The 24,130-nt window shown below is 45.9% G+C and overlaps 1 protein-coding gene across 3 annotated transcripts in view; it reads left to right on the top strand.

Moving 5' to 3' along the window:
• TMTC1 (transmembrane O-mannosyltransferase targeting cadherins 1) overlaps window positions 1–20,263 on the top strand; it is a 166,458-nt gene extending 146,195 nt beyond the window's left edge. For all 3 annotated transcript variants that reach the window (XM_064737429.1, XM_064737419.1, XM_064737413.1), the window contains 7 exons: window positions 5,929–6,031; window positions 9,578–9,713; window positions 10,533–10,677; window positions 11,826–11,963; window positions 12,961–13,083; window positions 14,255–14,332; window positions 15,059–20,263. In XM_064737429.1, coding sequence (XP_064593499.1) covers window positions 5,929–6,031; window positions 9,578–9,713; window positions 10,533–10,677; window positions 11,826–11,963; window positions 12,961–13,083; window positions 14,255–14,332; window positions 15,059–15,199 — 864 coding nt within the window. In that variant the 3' untranslated portion in view covers window positions 15,200–20,263. The remainder of the gene's footprint in view (window positions 1–5,928; window positions 6,032–9,577; window positions 9,714–10,532; window positions 10,678–11,825; window positions 11,964–12,960; window positions 13,084–14,254; window positions 14,333–15,058) is intronic.
• Window positions 20,264–24,130: the final 3,867 nt, after the last annotated feature.

The raw sequence follows: 24,130 nt of genomic DNA, 5'->3' as shown, positions 1-24,130 counted from the left end.
TGCTGCCACAGCCCCTCCTGCACCTCCCACCCTGCACTGCTGCCACAGCCCCTCCTGCACCTCGCTCAGAGCCATGGTGGCAGGCGTGGGCCCACGCTGTCTGCACAGAGCTCTCAGGCTGCTCTGCAGATGGCTTTTCCAGGATGGGAGGCAACTCATCCACAGTGAGTAATTGCACCCGCGTGGTGTGGCTCTGAATTAAATCACTGCTGAAGTTGTGAGTAAATCCCCTCCCTGCCTCTGTGGAGAAGTCTCAATCCATGGCACCTTGGATGTTGTGACAGCAGGAGAGGCGAGCTTCCCCTCACACACACACGCCTACACAGATAGCCTGGAGATTGCATAATAAATCATTGCAGAGCTGGGGATTGTCACAAACCAGGTGGCCTCTGCAGCCCAGATTCTGCCCCTTGCACACACACACACACACACAGGGTACAGCCCCTGATCACCATGGCAGATGATCACAAGCAGGGAGGTGGGAGGGCTCCCTGGCTTTATGTTGCTCTTAATGAGCAGCTGTTCAATATTTTATTTAACCTCGTGGTTCAGGTGCCTCCAGGCCTTATTTGCTGTGCATGGCCCAGGCTGTGCTCTGCAGGCAGGATTACTCATTTCCTCTCAGGCCTGCTCCCCACGCTCATTACTCAGGCTCTCCCTACTCGCTGGAGTTAGATAATTTATTTCTGCAACATCCCTGTGAGGTGAAATGCTGTCCCCACAGAGGAAAAGAGAACTTGAGGAATAAAATCCTTGAGTTCAGAAGGAGTCATGGGGGCGTGAGTGCCCACACTGGGACCACTGAGCTCTCCCTCCCTGCACACCTGCAGCAGCAGCAGGTGAGGGATGCTGTGCTTTGTGCTGTGCTCCCACTCTGGGGCTCTGGGGGTGGATGACAAGGTGCCTGTAACTCCACAGCTCCAGCACACCTCTGCAAACCTGTTAAAAAAATCTTTTTTTTCCCCTCCAGTTTTCAAATCTAATTGTTCCATAGTATGGGGTGCTGAAGCTTTCTTAAAATATAAATACAGACAAAGCAAAATGGTATCTTTTGCTGTTCTTCATTATTCTGGTTAGTGAAATCTTCTCTGTGTAAGGGAAGGGGATGAATTTCAGCAAAACTATAGGCAGAGGTCTTGTTTAATCTTCTTCAAGGATGTAAGCATTCTGCAAAACTCACCTATGATGTATGTGAATTACTGAAAGATGAATTGATTTTTGAGGAGCTCTGTAAATGCATCCTTTTTTTCCCTCTTTTATTTATTTTCCCTTTTATTTTATTTTCCCTTTTAAGAGAATTTCAAATATTTCCCTTTTATTTTTATTTTATTTACCCTTTTATTTTTTTTCCTTTTTATTTTATTCTCCCTTTTATTTTTTCCCTTTTATTTTTATTTTATTTAGCCTTTTATTTTTTCCCTTTTATTTTATTTTCCCTTTTAAGAGAATTTCAAATATTTCCCTTATATTTTTATTTTATTTTCCCTTTTATTTTTTTCCCTTTTTATTTTATTTTCCCTTTTAAGAGAATTTCAAATATTTCCCTTATATTTTTATTTTATTTTCCCTTTTAATTTTTTCCCCTTTAATTTTTATTTTATTTTCCCTTTTATTTTTATTTTCCCTTTTATTTTTCCATTTTATTTTTATTTTATTTACCCTTTTTTTCCCTTTTTATTTTTATTTTCCCTTTTAAGAGAATTTCAAATATTTCCCTTTTATTTTTATTTTCCCTTTTAATTTTTCTCCTTTTATTTTTATTTTATTTTCCCTTTTAAGAGAATTTTATTTTTATTTTATTTTCACTTTTATTTTTTTCCCCTTTTATTTTTATTTTATTTTTCCTTTTAAGAGAATTTCAAATATTATCAATATTACCTGCAGGGATCTCAAAATATCGTGTCTGAATTTAAAGACAAGCCTTGTTGAATGGTAGCCCTGCTTTGAATAAGCTCATCAATTAAGTGTGTCCTGCAAGTATAGGAAATGGGTCCTCTGCACCATTACCTGGTTTTAATATTAATTGAAATTATTAATTAGAACGATCGATTGCGAGGTCAGCAGAGCAATAAAACCACTATAGAGTCCTGAGACCTTCTGCCCAAAGCAAATGCCATTAATAAGTCCAGCAATAATTCATCTCTCTTACATATGGATTGTTCATCCTCTTGTGACTTGAGTAAGTGGTAGGCAAAAAAGATAGTTAGTACAAATTTCTCAGAAAACAGCGATTTTTCTGCAGACTTTTAACACTTTCTCATGTTCAGCCACAGCAGATGCCTGCTTGATTGTGCACCTCCTGCCTCACACATCCATCCTGCAGACCACAGGATGGTCAGGGTCCATCAGAGTCTGTCCTACAGAACCTGCTGCTGCCCGTGGCCTCCGGGGGTATGGGCAGAACTTTTGCCATCTTCAGCCCAAAGGATGATGACAGGAGCTCATTTTTTTCAGTTTTGGGTTTTCCTCTTTGTCTGAGCAATAAAAACTTTGAGCTGAAAAGGGCTAAAAGTTCCAAGGAGTATTTTTGTGTCTCCTTGTGGCCCAGAGCCTGTGTGACAGCTATAGGGGTATCTGTGAGGCCAGGCATTACAGGATGGATCACAGTGGAGCTTTGGGGAAGGAGCCATTGGGTCCCTTGTGGTGTTGGGTTCCCAGGATGAGGTGAGAGATGAGAATTTGACTCCATGTTTCTCAGAAGGCTGATTTAATAATATAATATAATATAAATACTAAAACTATACTATAGAAAGAGAAAGGATACATCAGAAAGCTAAACAAGAATGAATAATAAAAACCCATGACTGACCAGAGTCCTTACACAACTTGACTGGGATTGGTCATTAAGTCAAAACAATTCACATGCTGGGTAAACAATTATCCAAATCACATTCCAAAGCAGCAAAACAGGGAGAAGCTGAGGCTTCTCATCTTCCCAGGAGAAGAAATCCTGGAGATTTTTCAGAAAATATCAAATGACAGTCCCTCTTGCTGGGATGTGATAGGAAGGGGGTTAAATAATAATGTTAAATGCCTTGTTAAAATAACTTGCATGAGATGCCCATGACAGCTTCTGCTTCTCCAGCTTTCCTCCAAGGCTAAAAGGGAAATGTGTGGACAGCGTGAAATAGCACCAGGATTGTCTTGGTGGGTGCACAGCCATGCACAGCATGTTCCCCCCATGTTAAAGGGGATGAATCTGAAATAGACCTTATGGTTCCTTACCTTCTATCCCTGTAAAAAGTGCTGCTAAGAGGAAGGGCTCAGATGCCAGGGAATTAACCTGTAATTTCATGTAATTGCCCTTTTCTCTCCTTGATAACTGATTCTGAAGCCAGAGCAGACAAAAACCCACTGCTGTATTATATAGAACAGCTTGGCTTGTTTGTGCCTTTATAAATGCTTGCCCTTCTGGCTGCTCTTTCTGCTTGGATTTGTAACTCAGTTGCAATGTATGGCTGTTTTCCTTGATTTCTGTGATCACTGCAGTAGTGCTGGTAACAGAAATCAAACATTTTTGCTGCCTGTTTTCACAACATTCTAACACTGGTTCCCCACAGTTTCCAGCTTCAGTTTCATCCATCATTTTGTGCTACTTGGTGCCTCTTCTCAGGCCCTAGCTTCATCTGATTTTGTGTGTGTGTGTTTCTTAGAAAAAGAAACTTTATAACCCACTTAGCTGCAGAGGAGAGCCTACTCAGGCATAACCAAACTGAAAAACTGAGCCTTATAAAAAACAGACCTAAAAACCCTGGAGTTCAACTGAAAGATTCTCATATGCATAATTTTTTTAATATCATAAAAATCTCATACATTTTTTATGCCAGTCTTCTGAGTTTTGTGAGGTCGATGAATGTTTCATGAAGGTCTGGGAGTGGCATTATTAAGTGTTAATGAGAATCTAGCCTTGATGAACTTGGAGCTCTGTTTCTTCTGAGAAGAGGAGAGGCTGTGAGGAGGGAAAGCTCTGGCAGGAGTAGCAGGTTCCACCCTTGCCACTTTCTGACTGTGCTTAATGCAAACACTTTGTTAGACTGGGCAATGAGCCTGAGGCATGCAGGGTCAGGATGTTAGGTGCCAAAAAAGCAATGCAACCACCATAAAAGTGCTAGAATGCTCAATACTGGTGAATGTTTTGACATGGAACACTCTAATCTAGTTTAACACAGCCCTCCCTTGCTTAAAAAAATTTGGTTTATGATCAGTAAATAAAATAAGTTGACATACAGGCATACAAAGCTGCATTCATTGGCTGAAAAATTAAAAGCAGAGGGAAAGAAAGACATAAATCTTAGAAAATATGCACAAAAAATTGCTCTTCAATTTAGTCAATTCTGATGATCACTACACTTTTCCTGACTCTGCAGGATAATGTTGTCAAATTCACATCAATTTATCCAAAACTTCCAAAGTTAAGCACTTTTTAAAAACGTACTTCTGTGCTTTATTGCACACTTATCTTTTTTTGCTGGCTGACCTTTATCATGTAAATGTGAAGGGACTTAACTGTGGCAGGCTGTGTGATTCTCTGATCAAGTCATCCTCTTTCAGTGCAATTTATTCCAGCTCTCCAGTTCTGAGATAGGAGGTGAGAAAAGACTCCTCACATTAAGCAGCTGTGCAGCAAAAGCTGCTGTCAGGTACAGATTTTAAATCCAGGGAAAGCCCAGGAGGCTCAGCCATTTGCAGGCTTTGAGGACAGTCCATAGCTGGGAGTGGAGCCACCTCTTATTTCAGCGTGGATTCAGCATGGGAGCTGCAGGCTCTGCTCAGTGAAGGAGGTGAATTTTCAGTGAACTTGGCTGAATTTGCTTTCTTGGGAGGTTTGGAGTTTGTTGCTGTAGGGCTGTGCTGCTCAGTGGAAGGGGAAGAATTGAGAGGAGCATCCTTGGTGCTGGAGGCTCTCCTGACACCCCTCTGCACTGTGCTTGTCTCTTCTGTTCACAGCCTCCCTCCACAAGCACAGCTGGCAGCCAGGCTCTGAGGTGGGGGGAAGGAAGGCACCCACGCTGGTGAGCATGCAGGCAGTGGGCACACATGGTCTGACTGTGGAGGGAAGTGCAAACCTTTTTTAGTTGCTCTTTGATCCAAAGGAGAAACCTGATTGTTGTTTCAGAATCAGGCTGCCCGTAGCTCAGGCTAGTAGGATGCTGTCTGTAGGCGGGGTGTTTCCAAAGAAAAGATCTATATCTTCTAGAAATGTTCAGGGCCAGCAAACTTCCCTGAAAATCTATGCAAAATGAGAAGTCAGTGCATCTGGGGCATCAGCATGGTTGCATGTCCCATCAGTCCCAGTGAACTCCACCTCACACACTGACAATGCCTGGTTTTAATTTAATTTGTCAGATTTCCCTGCTCTTTCACCACCCTCTGAATCTGTCAGATTTCCCTGCTCTTTCACCACCCTCTATCTTTCTCCAGCTTCCTTTTTCCCACTGCACTCACTCCCTAGCCATCACACACAGCAAGCTTTCATTCCTTGTATTTTCTTCACTGCTTAAGGAAAGAACAGCATAACTCCAGAGGGGAAAAGTTAGCCAGTGAGATGCTCATTAAACAAATAAATTAGAACATATCCACTCCCAGATGACAGATATTTCTCAACAGAAGCAGCCCAATCCCTGTTGCTGTGTTTTTCCTGGCTGGGCATGCACCCAGCTGGGGACTCACTGGCATTGCACAGGCACCACTTTTTGCAGGTGTTTCATGGGTAGCAGAGGCATGGGGGAAAGCTGTGTGAACTGCTCTGGGATACCAGATGGCACCTATAGCACATCCATGCCATGGGGTCAGATTTTGGCCTCTTGGAAGGTGGGGTGGATGTGGGCTCTCCCAAGCTTCTCCAGCAGCGAGGGAGCTGTCCCAGAATGCAGCAAATGGTGCTGACAGAGTTTCTGCCATGGCTAAGAAAGCTCCTTCTCTTTCAAGGAACGGCTCAAGGAGGCTGAGGAGGTCTATAAGGCTGGCATAGAGAATTGTCCAGAGAGCTCAGACCTGCACAACAACTACGGCGTTTTCCTGGTTGACACTGGTAAGTGAGAGGGAGCACGGGATTTTCCCCTCTCTGTCTGCTTTGCTTTGGTTTATTTTATTCAGCAGTACACATCTAAAAGGGTGTCAAAAGCTTCCAAGGCAATAGATGTGCCTCCGTGGTAGCTTGGAAATAAATAGCCCTGTGCTGCTGAGAGGGCACAGTGCACTGGAATTCATTATCAGTGCAGGCACTGGGCAGCAGGAGCATTTGTTCAGCCCCCCTGCTCCCCTCAGTGTTTGTCACCATCTTCACACAGGCAGTTGGCCTCTTGAGTGTGAGCTGGGCAGCACCCTGACAGTACTGCCTTTTTTCCAGCAAGGCATGGCCACATCAAATCAAATCACAGGCACACAAATGGATCATTATGGTCTCTGGAGCATGTGCAGCCCTACTTGGTGACAAAGCAGCTCTTTGACTGTAAGGCTTGAGTGCCACCACTATAGAAAGCAACATGGCTTTTAAACCACAGTAATCTGTGAAAACAAAACCTTATACACTGTGGGGTGAATTGATTTTTGAGGAGCTCTGTAATGGCATCCTTTTTTCCTGGGCTTCTGGTTCGCATCCAGCTTACTTGGTACTTTCTGGCATTCACATAACAGCAACAGAAATGTTACTTTAATTGCCACCTTTTATTGACAGCTTTATAAGCAAAGCTAAGTTTGACAAATGACTGGTGGAAAAGGACTGTTTTCTCACTGTGGTCCCTCCAGAACAGAGCCAAGACTCAGTGGTGAAACAGTATAGGCTTGAAGTGTGTGGTTGCCACCCCTTCTTTCCCCATCACACGTGCCCAGTTCCAGTGGTGCTTGGGAAGAAGGGAGATGGTGTCTGTCAGTCTGCCACTGGCTGTTCTGCCTCTGAGCTGACACTTGGCCATCACCTCTCTGTGGTACCAGTGAAACAAGTACAGAACCAAAATCAATATAATCAAAAGAGGCATCATGGCATTAGCAAGAGAGTTTCAGGTTCTGAATCTGGGCCCTGGCAAAATTCAAGCTTGCAAATAATAAAAATTCCTGAGTAATTTCCCTCTCATGTTGTACTCATCTTTGCTTGCCAACCCAGATAAACTCCTATTCCTGCCAAAATTTGTGGTTCAAATGCAGTGCAGAGCACTTTCTGTTTTTTTGCACTTTCGTACTCTGCTAAAGTCAAAACTATCATTTCCTGGTTTACTCCTACGCTTCCCTACAGACAAACAACTGGAAAAAAATCCCACTGACTCGTGCTCCTTGGGGCCTGATGACTCCTAGCATGGCAAGGCGTGAAGGCAGTGGCTGCTGCTGAGCCTGTCAGCGGCCGCGCTCCGCGCCGGCGGCACAGAGCGATGCTGGGGAGCACCACAGCAATTAACTCAGAGAGTTCTGTGCAGCCACTGCCAGCTCTGGGGAGCCACAGCTCCAGACAGCTCTGTACTGGTCACAGACACTGAATGTGTCTCCCTTGATGATGCACGTTACCCCTGTGTGCTGAGCTGCCTGGCTGAGGGGCTGCAGTGCATGCCCAGCTGCTTCCCAGGATGTTTTGTAGGTATAATTTTCAAAAACATCTGCCTGCTCAGTGGTGGGGAAAGATAGAGGCTGCTGCTGGATGTTTTGAAAAAGCAGTACCTTGAACAACATGTCCTCAGCCTTGGGTGAGTCTTCAACACTTCTAAACCTCTGCACAGATGTTCCTCCTTACTCCTATAAAAGAGATGCTGAGATATGCCAGTGTATATTTTAAGTTGCATAGAAGATCTTAAAAAATACAAACTGCATCTGTGAAGATATGGAAACAAAATTCTCACAGCAGCATGTTCAGTGCCCCAACATGCACTGGCTGTTTTTGATATCTGTTTTCCAGCTTGAAATGGAATTAAATACATTGTGAAGTGAATCAGTTTAAAAAAATGCCAACACTGAAAAGCTTTGCTGGTGGGCAAAGCTCTTTTAGTATTGGTTTTCATCAGGAGATATCTGGTCTGGAGTTTGCAAGCCAGTTAAATGACCCTGGGATTAAAAATGCAATATTTGCATTGCTGTAATGCTGGAACTTTGTACTTCTACCATTATTTAGCTAAATAACAATACATTATTAAAAGTAGAAGTTTATGCATTGGGGTAGTGATCTTGTACCTCTCTTTGTGCTTGTGTTTTGTTGTGGTGTTGGTGATGTCATGGGCTGCAGGACCTTGCACATTTTCACACAGTGAAGCAGTGCCACCCAATGGCTCCTGTGCAGCACAGAGATGGTGCTCCAAAACAACCACCTGGACACCTCTGCTCTGGGATTTATTGCCCAGAGTGGGAATTAGCTGGTCCCTGGCAGCTACTCCCTGTCCTGTTGAGCAATACATGGAGACTGAGCTGGAGCTCAGAGCAGCAACACAGCAGAGGTGGAGGGAAAACCTCTGTTTGGAGAAAGCTGAAACTGTTTGCAGTTCTGGTGGTGTTTGGGGACTACTGGGGGCTTGTTCTTCATTCTTCATTGCTGTTTCTCCAGTGGGCCAGGGTGAAAAGGATGCTCCACCAGGAGATGGCACGTGTGCCCCGGCCCCTTCCCTGAGGTGGGCTCTGTCCTTAGCACAGGGGCTGTGTCCCCACTGCTGCATGATCAAAGGGTGCTTTCAGTCAGGAGTCATATTTGTTGTGACTGGATCCTTAACTTGCAAAAAACCCACCCCCTAGAAAATCTTTTTCTCAGGATTGTCTCTGAATATTGGGGACTAAATCATAGTTTGGACAGCAGTTTCTCTTATGTGTAGATTCAGACTGCTGAGGCAGGATTTCTTTCTCAAAATGTTTCCATGCTCTCTTGGTTTAGGGCAAATTTGGGAGAAAACCTCCAAAGGGGTTCCTCTAGAAAGCAGATTCAAGTGGCCCTTCCCCCAGTTGATTTGGGAAAAGATTTCCTTGGAGAAAAGTGGAAAAAACCTGTTTATTTAGCAGGCAAAGCATTCACCAGCACAAAAAATGTACAATAATTAACAATAAAACCTCTTGCCAGTCCAAAAGAGATGACAAACTCAGCAAGTCCCTTGGTGGGCTGTAGCTCAGCTCACTCAGTCTCTGTCAATCCCTCCAGTGCTGGAAATGCCCAGGCCTGGCCCGGTGCCCACAGCTGGAGCTGCCGGTGCTCTGCTGGGTGTTCTGTCCAGAGCAGGGTTAAACAGGTCCAAGGAAAAGAAGAACCACAGTCCAGGGGACTTCGCTGCCTCAGGTAGCTAAAAACTAACTAAAAGCAAAGGAGAGCTCTGTCCTGCTGTCTGCAGGCACCAGTTTGTGAGACAGATGTGGGTGAGCAAGTGCAGTTCCTGATAACAAATTCTGCCCTTCTTCTTTCTCCCCCTTCACTCTCGGATGGTCTTAAAGATGCAAAACTTATTTCTGGGCTAAACAGACAAATGGGGATAATACAAGCATCATAAAGTCACCCCAGGACACATGCATAGAGCAATAGAAGAAAGAAAGCTAGAACATTACTGTGTGCTGAGTTTGAGACAGGTTTTTTCTGCTGCACAGGGTTTTTTTCTTGTTTAATGGCTGTTTTCCTCTCCAGGGTCTCCTGAGAGAGCCATGTCCCACTACAGGCAGGCCATCCTCCTGAGCCCTGCTCACCACGTGGCCATGGTGAACCTGGGCAGGCTTCACCGCTCCCTGGGGCAGAACAAAGAGGCTGAAGTGTGGTACAAGAGGTGAGGATTTGGGCTGGGACACAGAGGGCTTCCTCCTGCCCCTGTATGGCTTGTCTCTGCTAAAGAGTTTCTGTAATGCAGATCTATCAGTGCATGCATGGGGTTTCCTCCCTTCATTCTCCATCTGTTTGGAATAGATGTGGCTGGTTTTGGGGAGTGCTTGGAAAGGCAGCAGGCTCAGGCAGTGTTGATTTCCCTGGACTACTTCCAAGCCCCCAGGATGGACACTGCTGCTTTTGCATGGGGGGATGCTCTGATGATAATGTTGGAGGTTTCTCGGTGGCAGGGGCAGGCTGTATTACCACATCTGTATTAGCACAACTCCTAGCCTGCTGGAAGGTTATCTGTGGTTGCTGCACCAGGAACAGCCAGAAGTGCTGCACAGCTCAGCACCAAACCCTTGGCACTATTAGGAACTCTGGCCCTTCCCAGCAGTGTTCCAGCATTCAGGCTCTGAATCCTCGTATGCAGCAGGATGGGTTGGGTGGGAGTATTATATAGATTTGTGCTCACCTTGCCCAGGTTTCATCACTGTCAACCATCTCCACCCCTGCTGCAGGCTCATTGAGGGCATTTTGAAGGTGGCTCCTTCTCCTCCTTCTCCTCCTTCTCCTCCTCCTCCTCCTCCTCCTCCTTCTCTTTCTCCTTCTCAGCTGGCTGGTGGGATTACTGCTGTGAACGCATTCATCCCTCCCCAGGGGATTTGTCCTTCCCAGGCTGGGATGGAGCAGAGCTTTGGTTCTCCATCCACCACAAGCCCACCTTGCTCTTCCTCTTTGCTCCTCCCACGACTGAAGCTTGTGTTTTTCCCACCCCCAGGGCGCTGAAGGTGTCCAGGAAGGCGGAGATCCTGTCCCCGCTGGGGGCTCTCTATTACAACACGGGGCGCTACGAGGAGGCGCTGCAGGTGTACCGGGAGGCGGCGGCGCTGCAGCCTTCCAGCAAGGACACCCGCCTGGCGCTGGTGAGCGGGGGCCAGGGCAGCAGCACCCACTCAGCCTGGGGCAGAGGGCTCAGCTGGTGTCCTGGCTTAGGGAAAATCTGGGAAAAAACCTCCAAAAGGCGCCCAGAAAGCCAACCCACGTATCCCCTCCCCATACCTGGTTCGGGAAAGATCTCAGAGAGAATGGAAAGAACCTGTTTATTTAACAGGCAAAGCACTCCCCAGCACACAAAATGAGCAATACCCCATGACAAAACTCTTTGTTGCTCTGAAGAGATGACAAATTCAGAAAGTCTCTCTGGTGGGTGGTTGCTCTGTTGTCAGTCCCTCTGGCACTGGGAAAGGCTGCAGAGTTGGCCCAGGCAGGCTACAAAGTGTGAGCTCGTGGTGTTTCCCCAGGTCCCGGTCTGGAGCAGGTTCGAATGGTTCCAAGTAAAGGGAAAGAAAAACAAGCCAGGGAAAGCTTGGACTGCGTCAGCTAGCTAAACTAACTAACTAACTAACTAACTAAATAACTAAAAAGCAAAAGGAGCACGGTATTCTGCCCTGTCCATGCCCAGAAAACAACAGTGTTCCAGAAGACTGTGGAGGAGTGAGTCCAGTCCCTGATAACAAAACTCTGCTGCTTCTTCTCCCCACCTTTGCTCTCAGCCACAGAATAGAATATCCAGCATAAACAGAGCGACTGATTGGGGATATGTGGTGTTACATTTTAGTTAAATGGTATGCTCTGTCTCACCCCTCCAAAATGTAGGGTTTATTCCAAGCCTGTGATCCTCCCCTGAAGTATCATGGATCTGTAATCCCATTGGCCCAAGGCTTGTTCCATGCCCACTTTGAATCTGCCTGTTAACCTGTGCGAGGGTGATGAGAATCTCTCTTAGCCCTTTGCTCTCTTGGTCCTTTCTCCCTAGGCTCTCCCTCCCTGTCCCTTTCCCCCTTCTCCCTCAGAAACCATGCAGCTCCTGGAGGTGAGACCTCCAATAAACTCTCACCTAATGAGCACCCTCAGAAGCTATGTGGAGTCTCCTTGGCTGCTTGCTGTTACCGGTGAACATACAGCTTAGGGGGGCCCCAGGAATCCCCTAAATGAACAGCATCAGGGATACAAACATCATAACATCACCCTGGGACAGCTGGTCAGGTGTAACGCTGTGGCTCTGTTACAGGCTCAGGTTCTGGCCATGATGGGGCGGACGAAGGAGGCGGAGAAGATGACGAACCACATCCTTAACGAGGATGCAGAGTGCCTGGAGTGCTACCGCCTCCTGTCAGCCATCTACAGCAAGCAGGAGCTCTATGCCAAGGTACCGTGCTGTGGGATAGCCTTGTTCCAAGGGCTCACAGACAGAGCTCAGGTTGAGTTTTACACTCTTTCTCTCTGGGGACAAGTCACGTGCCTCAGCGCACATTCAATATATTATTTCTTCACTAAAACCCTCAGTTTATTTATGTACTAAGACTGAAGCTGAGCAGTGTGGTTTTCTTATCACTTATACCTCCTGCTGCTGTCAGCGCCAGTGCCCATCAGTGCCAGGCTGTCTCAGATCCCGAGATGTTGGAAAGTCTCTTTTTCCCAGCCCCAAAATTGAAGAAGGAGTCAGGGCTCCTCAGCTGTGGTTTTCAAGGTTGCTTATTTTCTATTATCTATACATTCTTTTTCTGACCCGCTGAGGTCTGTCTGGCAGGTTGGTCCATGGCACACTGCACACCCCTGAGGCAGTGTTAGTTTTTTATACTAAGAACTATGTGTACTTTATCTACAATAATTTTCCAATACCTATCACCTATGTTAGACAGTCTGTTCCTACTCTAAACCAATTCAAAAGTGCCACCATCACACAGAAGATGGAGGCTAAGAACGAGAAAAAGGAAGGACAAGGCACACCCAAACCCCTCCATGTTGGCTTCTGAACCCCCATTCTAAAAACCCCAAAATTCTATTTTTCCACCTTGTGACAAACTAACTATCATTCTACTTAAACTCTCGTGGCTTCTAGATCTTCACATAAAGTTGGTAATTTTCTCCATGGGTTAAAATTGAAGGCACAGGTGTCTTTGGCTCTGTGCCATGGCCTCTGAGCCTCCAGCCAGGGGCTCAAGCCATCCAGGGCAGCCAGAGGGATGTCCTGGGTTCTGACACAGGCATTTAAAAATCTCGTTTCCCTGTGTGTTAATGGTGTGGGGCAAACAAGGGATGGAAGAAGATGATTCTTATGCTGGTAGTCCATAGTGATGAGGAAAGAATGATAAATGGGAAGGCAATGAATGGAAGGCACACAATGTCCTCTTGCTTTTTCACAGGCACTTGAAGCTATAGAAAAAGCGCTTCAGCTAAAACCAAAGGATCCAAAAGTCATATCAGAGCTCTTTTTCACTAAAGGAAACCAGCTAAGAGAACAGAATCTCCTTGACAAGGCTTTCGAGGTATGACTGCTCTAAGACCTACCGGTGGTTTTATAGGCTAAAAGACAGTTTGCTCCTTGTGTGTGAAACTCCCTGGTGCAACACCCTGGCAGCTGTTGGCCTTAGGAGCTCTGAGTCTGTCACTGGTACAGAGAAAGCTATGAGGCAGCTAACTTTACCAGACTTAATTGCAACTTTTTTCCTCATTCCTCTATGGAAATACTGCTCCCTGCTCTGAGAGGTTAAGTGCAGAATTGTGGCAGGATTCACCTTAGCTCCATCCAGCCCCAGCCCCTCTTGCTGTCAGTGACCAGCTCCAGGTGGCACAGCTGGAAGCTTGGGGACCTGTGAGAGCTCACCAGGATGTTATAGCTCACTTCAGAAGCCAGTAACTGGGAGGTTGGCTTATCCTGTGAAGAAGGATGCTTGATAGCTCAGAAATTGTGTTAGCATTAATAATAGTGCAGAAGCAACATGGTCTAGTGGAAGATGTCACTGCCTGTAGGAGGGGAGCTGGAAGTAGATAATCTTTAAAGTCTCTCCAAACCCAAACCATTCCACTATTCTCTGATTCAGAAAATATTAATTGGACTGTTCTGAATATTCTCAATATCCCTAAAGATGTTTAGTCCTGATTTGAAAATCCTTTCCTGTTGTGACAGTGTAAAAACAGTGCTGCTTGACAGACTCCAGAAGGTCCTAATTGCTTCTTCTCCCCCTCTCAGTGTCAGTGGGGAAGGAAAGCACTGCCCTCAGGTCCTTGTGAAACCTCCACACAAGTGGCTGTACCAGAGTCTGCTGCCAGCTCCAAATGAAAGCCTTGCAGATAAAGAGCAATCACATGGCTTGTAGTTGGCAGGGCTCGTGCTTGGCACTGCCTAAGGAAATCACCTTGATGTGCAGGAGACCCCAGTGGTGCAGGGGGCAGGGTGGCAGGTTGGCTCCTCTCAGAGTGCAGGAAAAGCACACATTGGCAGGGAAAACCTGTGAGATGAGCTGAGCCATGGAGCAGCACATTCTGTGCCTCTTCTGCAAAGGAACTGAAATTCACTTTGCGCATTGTCTATGAGAGGAATTTGAATTCCATTCTGAATGGCTTCAGGAGAGGAAACTGTGTTTCTCTTTCCCCTCCAGCGCTGGTTTTGTTTGGAGAATCAGACTCCTAACCTAGAAATGTTTCCTGTTTCTGCAGAGCTACAAACGGGCTGTGGAGCTCAATCCAGACCAGGCACAGGCCTGGATGAATATGGGAGGCATTGAGCACATCAAGGTATGATAGTTTTGGTTTTCCTTAAGCTGCCAGGTGCAGACACTACTACACAGGACAAAAAGCTAAATTGGTTTCAGAGTGCCAAGAGTTGCATGTTTGTGAACAGCAAGTCCCTTGACATATTTTATCCTAAAAAGAGGGAAGTCTCTTCACCCCAGCTGGAGTTCCCAACCAGGTGGCTTGGTAAAGCAAATCTCATATTTTTAGAGTGCAGGCTGCAAGGAACAACCTGCTCCACTCAAAAGCTTTCCTGCTTCAGTTGTTGACCTACCTTAGAAAAATGTCACTGTGAGTTGACTTTTAAGGTTCTTCTCTACCTAATTAATTTAATAAAGATGTCTTAATGCAGAATACTGGCATGAAATTATGGAAATAGGCAGCCTACCCTGTGGTTGCTTATTCTTTTGAATACTTTAGCATATCATTATGATTTGGGTCTTAAGGAGTCACATTGTGTGATGTCCTTAAGCTATCCTGTTGCTGAGTGAAATTAACTCTTCTGGTGCAACACAACAAAAAAATGTAAATCTATTTCTTGTTGCGTGAGTTTCATCAAATTTAGGTCAACAGCACTTGGTGATCTGTTTCATAAAGAAGTATTTTTGTAACCCAGCAATGTCAGGTTTTTTAAACTCTGTTTCCCCTGTGTCTCGTTTTTCACTACACCCTGGGAACAAACTTTCTGTGTGGAATGGGAATGAGACCTGCCACTCATTTTCTTTGCAGGGGAGCTACATCACTGCCCGTGACTACTACGAGAAAGCCTTGCAGCTGGTTCCAAACAGCAAGCTGCTGAAGGAGAATCTGGCCAAGCTGGATCGCTTGGAGAAACGGTTTCAAGAAGTCCAGGAGAAAGACCAAACGTAGCAATGAGTCACCAGCAGGAGGACACTCGTGCCCCTTGGAGGAGAGTGTGGTGGAAGCCTGTTGCTCAAAGTGATGCTGAAAGAGCTTTGATAGGACTCAGAATTATGGAAGGCAAACTTGGAACACATGCTTAGGTTCAATCAAAGTTACAGGATCCTGTGGGGTCCTGTGGGATGTGCTGGAGCATGAATGAAAACTTTCCTTTAATCAAGATTTACATCTAGGCTGTTCTAGTGACACCAGGAGTGTGGGTGGGACATGCACCTTCCGTGTCTTGGTTGTCACCAGGGAAACCATGGAGACAAGGCACTCATCCATTGCAGCAGGGGGGAAGGAGCACCTCCTGTTCTCCACACACAGGCTCACCTCATCCATGTAGAGCACCACTGGTGGGCTTCATTGCAAGTGCTGCAGACAGGAAAGATGGTCATAATGGTCCCATAAAAAAGGTTCCAAGGGGTTAATGCTGAGGAAATGGTGGTCGCTTTTACAGCTCCTAATGGGACTTGAAAATTACTCTAAAGAAAGGGGAAACTATTTAAATATCACCCTGGAAGGATGATTCTACAAGTAGGACAGATGATCCTTTGAGGGAAAACCTAGCCTGAATATTTTATTCATTATACAATAATTTTGTAGTAATTCAGGTTCATGATGTCACTTTTGTCAAATATCATATGGCTTTACCCTTTGCCCTCTCCCTCCAGGCCAAATAATTATTACTCTGAAAAAAACTGAAGCATCCAAAGGCAATGGGAAGCTCTAGGATTACTTGTCCTCCTGCTCAGTCCCCAGTATGGAAAATAAACAACCTATCTAATCAGTATAGGAGGTAAAGTAAAACCACAGGGAGATTAGGGAACATTTCCTAGCCTGGAAAGGTACGAAGGAGGCTCTTTTATGGGTGTGCAGGGACAAAGCCCATTTATCATGGTGATAACACTGACAAAATTCTTGGCCAAAGTGTTCTCACCACTCCCCTAAGAAATACAGAAAATTACCTATAGCTGATTAGTCGTAAATCTATATTTTTGAATACTGATGTGGGAAAACAGATTCTCTTCAGAACTGGGGCTTTTATTTTTGAGCTTTATTTATTTAACTTATAATAATCAAATAATTAATATATTTTCTCTGTTTTATACGAATTGGGCAATATCCCTCACAGCTGGCCACACGGTTGGGCATTGTGACTCATATTGTCTGAAGTTAGGAAAAGGGAGTGCCAATGAGGCATGCTGGAATAATTCCCTCTCATTCTAAGTGGCTGCAGAGCACTTTGGACCACACTGGCCCTGCAATAGCAGCACTTCTGCTGCTTCCACTGGGGTTGGCACCAGTTCCCAGGGAGCATTAGTGGGATCTGCTTCCTGCCTTTGGGTTTGGACATCAGGGTCAGTCACCAGTTTTCTCCTCTTGCAGCACTAAACTGCTGGAAAAGTTGTTTTGTTTGAGCTTGACTGTGGCCAGCAGCCCGGGGTCTGGCATTGTTAGTACAGTTCAGGTAGGTGTACAATGCCCTAAAAAACATCTGTCAGGAAAAGCCTGGTACCGCTGTGGTGCCCAGATTTAGCTGGCCATGGCACTTCAGCACTCTCAAAGTTCCCTCAGTGGGATGGCTCAGCCATGTGCTGAGGTTTTGCTGGCTTCCTTTGACAAGCCTGGCGATAACACTGTGTCTTGCTGCACAGGTGATGGTCAGGTTACTGAGGAATTATTGATGTGACTCCAACTGTGTTTGGAGCTCCCAGGTACAGTTGTCTGCCCTGCCAGGGTTTATGGACCTGCCAGAGCCATGGCTGTGCATCCACTGAGACCAGGCTGGATGGGCCCTACTGGCCAAGGAGAGCAGCCAGCCACAGCTGAGCAGAAGTGAAAAACTGCTGGGGAGAAGAGGTGGCACCATGAGTGTTTGGGCTCTCCCTCCAAACCAGCTTCCAGAGGAGCACTGAGATCAGAACAAGCAAGTTGCTTCACTTTTGAGTTTTCTGCTCCCAGCCCAAGCAGCCTACTTTACTTCATGGGGCCAGGGACAGGTTTAGCTCCTGGGGCTGGTTCAGCACCCCTCTCTTGTTTTTTCACACAGCTCTTGTGGCTGTGGACTGGCTGAACTGACATTTCATTTCTGCAGGTCCCCAGGGCAGGTGCTCTGCTGGCTGCCTTGCACACGGCAGATCTGCACACTCCTGGGCTGTCAGGATGGCCTGGAGGAGGTGGCATCATGCCAGCACAGTCCCATGGGATGGAGACACCAAAGCTTAGATGGCCTCTGACAGCAGTCAGCTCCCCAACATGCATTGCAAGGTCATAGATGGTTCCTTGCTGGGATGTTCAGAGGTACCTGGACCAGAAATCTCTGTGCCTGTCCCCAAGGTGAGCCTGTCTCTGGGACAGCTCCCCAAAGGCCTGTGTGCCCAGGCTGGCTGTGCTGCAGTGAATCTGGGGGCTGGCAGAACAGTGTTTGGTGCTGCCCTGACAGGGGTACCATGCAAAGCCCCCAGGGAGGAGGCACCTGCAGAGTGCTCCAGCAGCCAGCTGAAGGTCAGTGGGTAGCATGGGGGGAGATGTGCCTCCTTTAAAAATGTGTATCAGCTATCAACTTTGCCTCAAAAGATATATTAAATAAATACTATATATATTATACAGGCCTCACTGCAGTTTGTGGCTTTAAATAGTGGCCAATGAAGCATATTTTTTCAAATACAGAAGTTGTATTTTTTATAGCAATCCTTTGTGAGGGGGAAGACTTAGTTTTATGTTTTTAACTTCAGCATAAATCTTAGTTTGTCTTTCCTGAGAGACCTGGTAGAAATTACTGTCTCCTGCTTGTCCTAAAACCTGATCAAAGCCATCCTGACCTCCTAAAACTTGTGTATGTATGGAAGTGTAATGCAGCTTTGGATGCCCCCCTCCCAGATCCTGGAGAAGGATTGATTACCATTTGTGCAATGCTGTCTTACTTGCAGAAAATGGAGAAAGATGCCCCAGTAGGGGAGGTGGTTTATTGGAAGGCAAGGCACATCCACTTGCCTGAACCAGGCTGATCACATAGCCAGGGATTTTAATGCCAGTTGCAGCAGTTTACATTTCCGTGCTGAAAGGCCGGCCCTCCACACCTTGGAGCTGGGTTTGTAGTTCTGCAGAGAGGAGAGCTCAATAATGAACCCCACGTTCCTGGACCAGCACTTTATACCCCATCTATGCAGGATGACAGGCTGCAAACTGGCAGCAGACTGGGAGAATGGCTCAGAGCATGGGCTACCAAAGCAGTTAAACCCCTGTGAAGATCTGAGCTGACTCCCTGTCCTGTTGGCACCCATGCTGTAGCCCTGTGTTTGTTCAGGGCAGTCATGTCAAAGGTTTATTGCAGGCAAAGAATGGAGTATTATATGAAATGGGTTACCTCCACCAACATGGAATGCAATTGTGCAAGGTAAATCAACCTTGTGATAACTTCATATTTTCTTAATTAATCATAGGAAATGTTCTCTTCCTCTAGCATCACACAGCTTCTAAAACAAAGAGTTATAAATACATTGTTTTCTACCAGTTCTAGTGCTCAGCATGGTTAGCAGAGATTGCAGATTAATAAATGGCTGCAGATCTGCCTGGTGGGGGAAAGTTCATGCTCTCTGCAAGTTGCATTGGATAAACCTCAGTGCTCACTAATTTTAAAGCAGAGAATTAATGGAAAGCTGGTTAAACAGGACTCTCATGTACTCACTGAACATTTTAATCATAAATGAGAAACATAATAATTGTGTTGCTTTTTCCTTTCCCCATGGATAATATTTGCAGCTGATGGATTTTATTTTATTGCTTATTTAAATTCCAGTGTTCTCGGCTTCCATCCCTTTTCTGTCCCCCAGGATAAATGATGCATTGGGGGTTATTTTCTTTCTCTCATGGACTCCTTGGACTAGATTTTCCTACAAATGTGCAGGCAATTTGTTTTGGCCAAACAGTAAGTGAATGCAGCAGTGCAAATGGCCTTCATTCCAGAGAAGGGCAAGGGGCTGGGCATGCATGCATAGGAATAGAAAGATGTACAAGGCAAAAAAAAATTCAAAATAAAGAGGCTAACTTGCAGGGGAGGCCAGATGCCCCTAAAATGATCTAAAAACTATGAAGGCTTCTCCACAGTTACAGAAATCAGGCCAGATATGGTGTACAATATTGGTGAAAGAAGATAATGGTCAGTCTAATTTATTAATTAAGCAATTTAGAATATTATTATATGGTCTTTTGCCCCACTTGTCCTCCAGCTCATTGAAACGGCTGGTGTATGCTTAAGTCTCTTCAATCTTTATGTGATTAAGTTGACCAAGTGCTCAGTTTCTATCTTTCATATATGCAATTATGCACAATCTTTCAAAAAATTAGCCCTTAGAGGGCTTTTCCCCCAACCTTCAGTCTCTTGCAGCAATTTCAAAATGCACCATTTTGCTTTCATGTCCATTTAAACCCAGCAGCAAAAGAAAAAAAAAAAAAAGAAAAAGAAAAAAAACAGCGCTTGGCATTCACTGGTGTTTTAATGTGGCAAAGTTGCTTCAGGTAACCTTGATAACTTTGTGCAAAAGTTCATTGCCATGTTTGTACTGACTTGCTGAGAATTTTTTCTTCTGGAAAATACCCCCAGTGGTATCCTCTGTAAAAGTTACAGCTGTAACACAACTGTATTACTGTAGAAATCTCTGCCTGAAGTGGATGTCACGCTGCGTGTTCCTCTCATGCAGGAGTTGTTTGCATTGCCTGTTGTTCATATGGTTCTTATTTCTGTATCTAATTTTTTAAATTAGCTGTGCATATCTTTTTAAGAAAGAAGAAAACCAACCAAACAAAAACAAAACCACAAGAAAACAGCCCGTGGATTAAAAATATTTTAAAAATAAGTTCACTCTTAGCAGCAGCTGGATGTATGTCAGTGATGCAGAAATTTGCAAAGTCTTTGCTTTTTTCACGGTGGGATTTATGGCTAGATTTCACATCAAGGAGTTATGCTCGAAGTCTTTGCAGAAGAAAATGTATGTAAATGTCTATTTTATATAAAAAGTAAGAAAAGTAGGTGCTGTGCCTGGTTTTGGTTTTTTCTTTAGGACCAGCCATGAACAAGTTGTTCTGGAGGTGGAAGGCCTGAAGTTTCTTACCCCACTTGATTTATATTTTATTTTATGTGCCCTGAATTCCAGGTTATTGGTCATGTAGGAGCAACTGTGCAGCATATGTGTTTGAGTCTGGGCACATAAAAACATTGGAGCAGGCATTTTTTGGAGTCTGAGCATGAGAAAAGATGTGGGCTGGTGCTCACACAGCCTTGATGACTGAACATGTTATACTGACATAAGCTCTTCATGTCAGGCTTTATGCCTCTGTCAGGAATGTGTCAAACAAATCCACAGAGTGCAAAGAGAAAAAACCTGAGATTAAAAAGAAACTAATTTTGTTGTAAATCCCTTCTTCCTGGCACACATTCCTGCATGCTTCCAGGGTTTGAGTTCACTTGGGATAGTAATGGTGATAAACACCTCTATTGAAAATGGAGCTGAAAGAGAATCAAAAGCCCTGCACACATGCCATGGTGTTTCCTGCCATCCTGGTGTGTCCAAAATGCTCTGTAGCATGAAGGGGAGTGATGACAGTGATGGGGGAGGACATGAGATCCTGCTGCTGCCCATGGAAACAGGCAGCAAACTCTGAACAGGTAAGACACAGGGTGAGAGCCTCCAAACTGAGGTGTGCTGCAACCCTGCAGCCTCAGCTGCTAAGACTGATTGACACCATATCCATTAAAAGGGCTCATCAGCTGAGTGGCTCCTCCTGTGAGAGGTGGAGCTCCAGCACTGGTCACTTTTCCTGAGCTGTGGTGGGAGCAGGACTCCTCTGCTTGTGTGCCTTCTTCTATATGGTGAGTCCTGTCCATGGTCTGTGGGGAGGTGAGCCCCGGTGTGAGGTTTATGGTGGTGAGCACTGGTGTTATTTGCTCTTTTGAGGTACCAAAAAGGTGAAAGTAGCCAGTCAGTGTCACAGGTTGGTGTATTTGCCCTGGTGAGTGATTTTTAGGCTGCCTTTGCTGTAGCTGTGTGAGGACTGGGAGCCTCTCTGTGTAGGTGCTACTCACCAGAGCCCTCCTTGGCTGCTGAGGTGAGTGCGACCCATTCCCTGTGCAGCCTACCCTGAAAGAAAGACAAATATTTTGGTCCTGCTGAGCTTGGGACCTGCTCTCCCTGGGGCACCAGGTCAAACCCTTCTTGCACTTCCCCCTGCAGTATTCATAACTCCCTGTCTGGCCTGTTCTACACCCATGTGAAAATTCATGTCTTTTAGGTGGGAGAGGGAAATAGGCACTAGGTAGGTTGTGAAGTGGTTCAAGCCAGGCAGGAGAATGATGATGTTCAGGGTAACTTGCTCCTGGTAATGAAGCCAGTGCTAAAACCACTCTCCTGCTGAGGCAAGAGATGGGCTAACCAGCTAACTGCAGTTCCTCCTACCCTGCTCCTGTATGGTGCTGCTTCTTGCTGATGTTATTTCTCTCACCACCTAAGGGAATGGTGTTTTCTCCACCATTGACCACCTTGATAAAGTTTGTTTATTTTCTGCTTCACTAGTAGACTTGCTGCTCTAGCAATAATCACCACAGTCCCTTGTTGGAAAAGCCAGTCAGCACCAAGCACTAGGGAGAGTTTGGTCCAGGTCAGTGGCTTAGAAAATTGTGCCTGGGCTTTGCAGTGGTCAGGTACTTTGAGGACACAGGGAGAGGTTGGTCTGAACAGGGCAGCAAGCAGCTGAGCCCCTCTACAGCCTGGAATGCTGCAGGAGTTGTGCAGGGATCCCCAGAACCTTGTGGGGTGAGTCCTGCTGGTCACTGCTGAGCTCAAAGAGTGTTTGGTGGTCTGGGTAGCAGAGGGAGTTGTGGGCTCCTCGGTGCTCTGGTGCTCTCATAAGTGATGTGAGAAACTGGGGAGCTTTTTGCCAACCTTCATCATGCAGCATCACCTCCAAGTCTACACAGAGGGCATCAGCTCCAGAGTTAGGGAGTGGTATCACTTTGGATCCAGTCTCAGTCTTGTGGTGACTCTAGTGAATTATTCCAGGCTCTCACCCAAGCAAACAGTGTGTGAGTACCTCCTAAACCATGACCTGTGGGGGTACCAGGCATTGGTTTTTCTGGGTCTGGAATGAAGGCACTTGAGACAGTATTTCGTGTTTGGACTCAGGTGTTGATTATTTCTTATCAGTAAAACAGTCAACAGCTTTTCATTAGAAGGCACAAAATGGCCAACAATCTCTTGTTACAAGGTCTTTTAAGACTAAACTATCCAATTAATGGCTGACACCTAGATTATTTTCCCTTTTAACCCAATCACTGATCCCAAAGAGCTGCAATGCAGACTTTTCTGCCCAATTACAAAATGCCACCCAAACCCATTGAGAAGAAGGAAGAAGCAGCATGAAGGAGGAAGAAGAAGCATGAAGAAACCCAGGATGACACCCTGTGCCCTCCATCTTGCTTCCATCCACAACATACCAAAAATCCCAAAACCTGAATTTCTCAACAAGTGATACACCTACACTACTCTCTATAATCCATTTCACACTTTTGTGGATTCCAGTCTATCTTGAAGTGTGGGAAACTTTCTCCATGAATGAGGGTCAAAGTCAGTGCTCCCCTGGGGGTCAGGGCACCCCAGAGCAGACAGAGGAACATTCCCTGTGCCCTGGGTTTCCACAATGAACATTGCTTATGTTTGTGTGGCTGGGACTAGTCATCTTTTCCCTTGGCTTGGGAGAGATGGGGACTCCTCCTCTAGGCAAGAGAAACACATCAGACAGGAGGGATTCAAGAGTGATTTTCAGCTGGTGCAGACACAGGGCAGCTGGAAGGATTGGAGGAAGAGCTGCTGTCCTCAGCAGGGGAGCCAGAGGCCTGATACAAGCCCTGTCCCCCAGCCTGGAGAAGCAGACCTCCAGCTGGTGGGGGAAATTGCAGTTCTTTTTGTCCTTTGTGTCCTAGGTGCTGGAGATCACTTCTGCTGTGTGATCCTGGTGGTGATGGCTGGCCCAGAGGCCTGCACCCCTTGCTCCCCACCCAGCACGGGTCTGCCAGCCTGTCACTGTGTGTGTCACTCCCTGCTGGGGGAGGACTGGAAAACATAGGTGGGATTGCCACGGATTTATCTCCAACTGCACATTCAGTGAAGCATCAAAGCCTTAATCAGAGCCAGGTGTCCCCAAGTCAAACTGTCCCCATGCTCCCTGCCCACATTGCTGAGGCACTGCTGGTGCCAAAAGGGATGGAAGGAAGCTCCTTGGGGTGTAGGCCAGAGCAAAGATGGAAGGAAGCTGTGTCTCCTTGGGGTGTAGGCCAGAGCAAAGATGGAAGGAAGCTGTGTCTCCTTGGGGTGTAGGCCAGAGCAAAGATGGAAGGAAACTGTGTCTCTGGGTGTGGGCCAGAGCAAAGATGGAAGGAAGCTGTGTCTCCTTGGGGTGTGGGCCAGAGCAAAGATGGAAGGAAGCTGTGTCTCCTTGGGGTGTGGGCCAGAGCAAAGATGGAAGGAAGCTGTGTCTCCTCTGTGGTCCAAAGCAAAGCTGAGCCCGAGGGCTGGGCCAGCTCCCTTCAGGGACATCTCTGATGGTGACTTCACTGTACAGGGACATCTCAGATGGTGACTTCACTGGCACAGACCAAGTACTCCAGGGCACTAAAGGCATGGAAGCTTTTAAAAATAAACTTGGAGCGGTCTGGTGATGTCATTACAACCTGCTTCACTTTTTAATTTTGTTAGTCCCAGGTGCAATCATTAAGAATAATTAGGCTACTGGATGAAATCTAAATTTGGGGTTTTTTTCTGGCTGTGCATACACATGATGAAAGTACCTGACAGGAGAGCTCAGCTTTGCACACATCAGCTTCTTCTACAGAATTGCAATTTC

The sequence above is a fragment of the Zonotrichia leucophrys genome, chromosome 1A, assembly GCF_028769735.1.
Source record: "Zonotrichia leucophrys gambelii isolate GWCS_2022_RI chromosome 1A, RI_Zleu_2.0, whole genome shotgun sequence".
NCBI classification, from domain to species: Eukaryota; Metazoa; Chordata; class Aves; order Passeriformes; family Passerellidae; genus Zonotrichia; species Zonotrichia leucophrys.
Note: the sequence above shows the minus strand (reverse complement) of the source record. Positions and strands in the feature narration are given on the sequence as shown.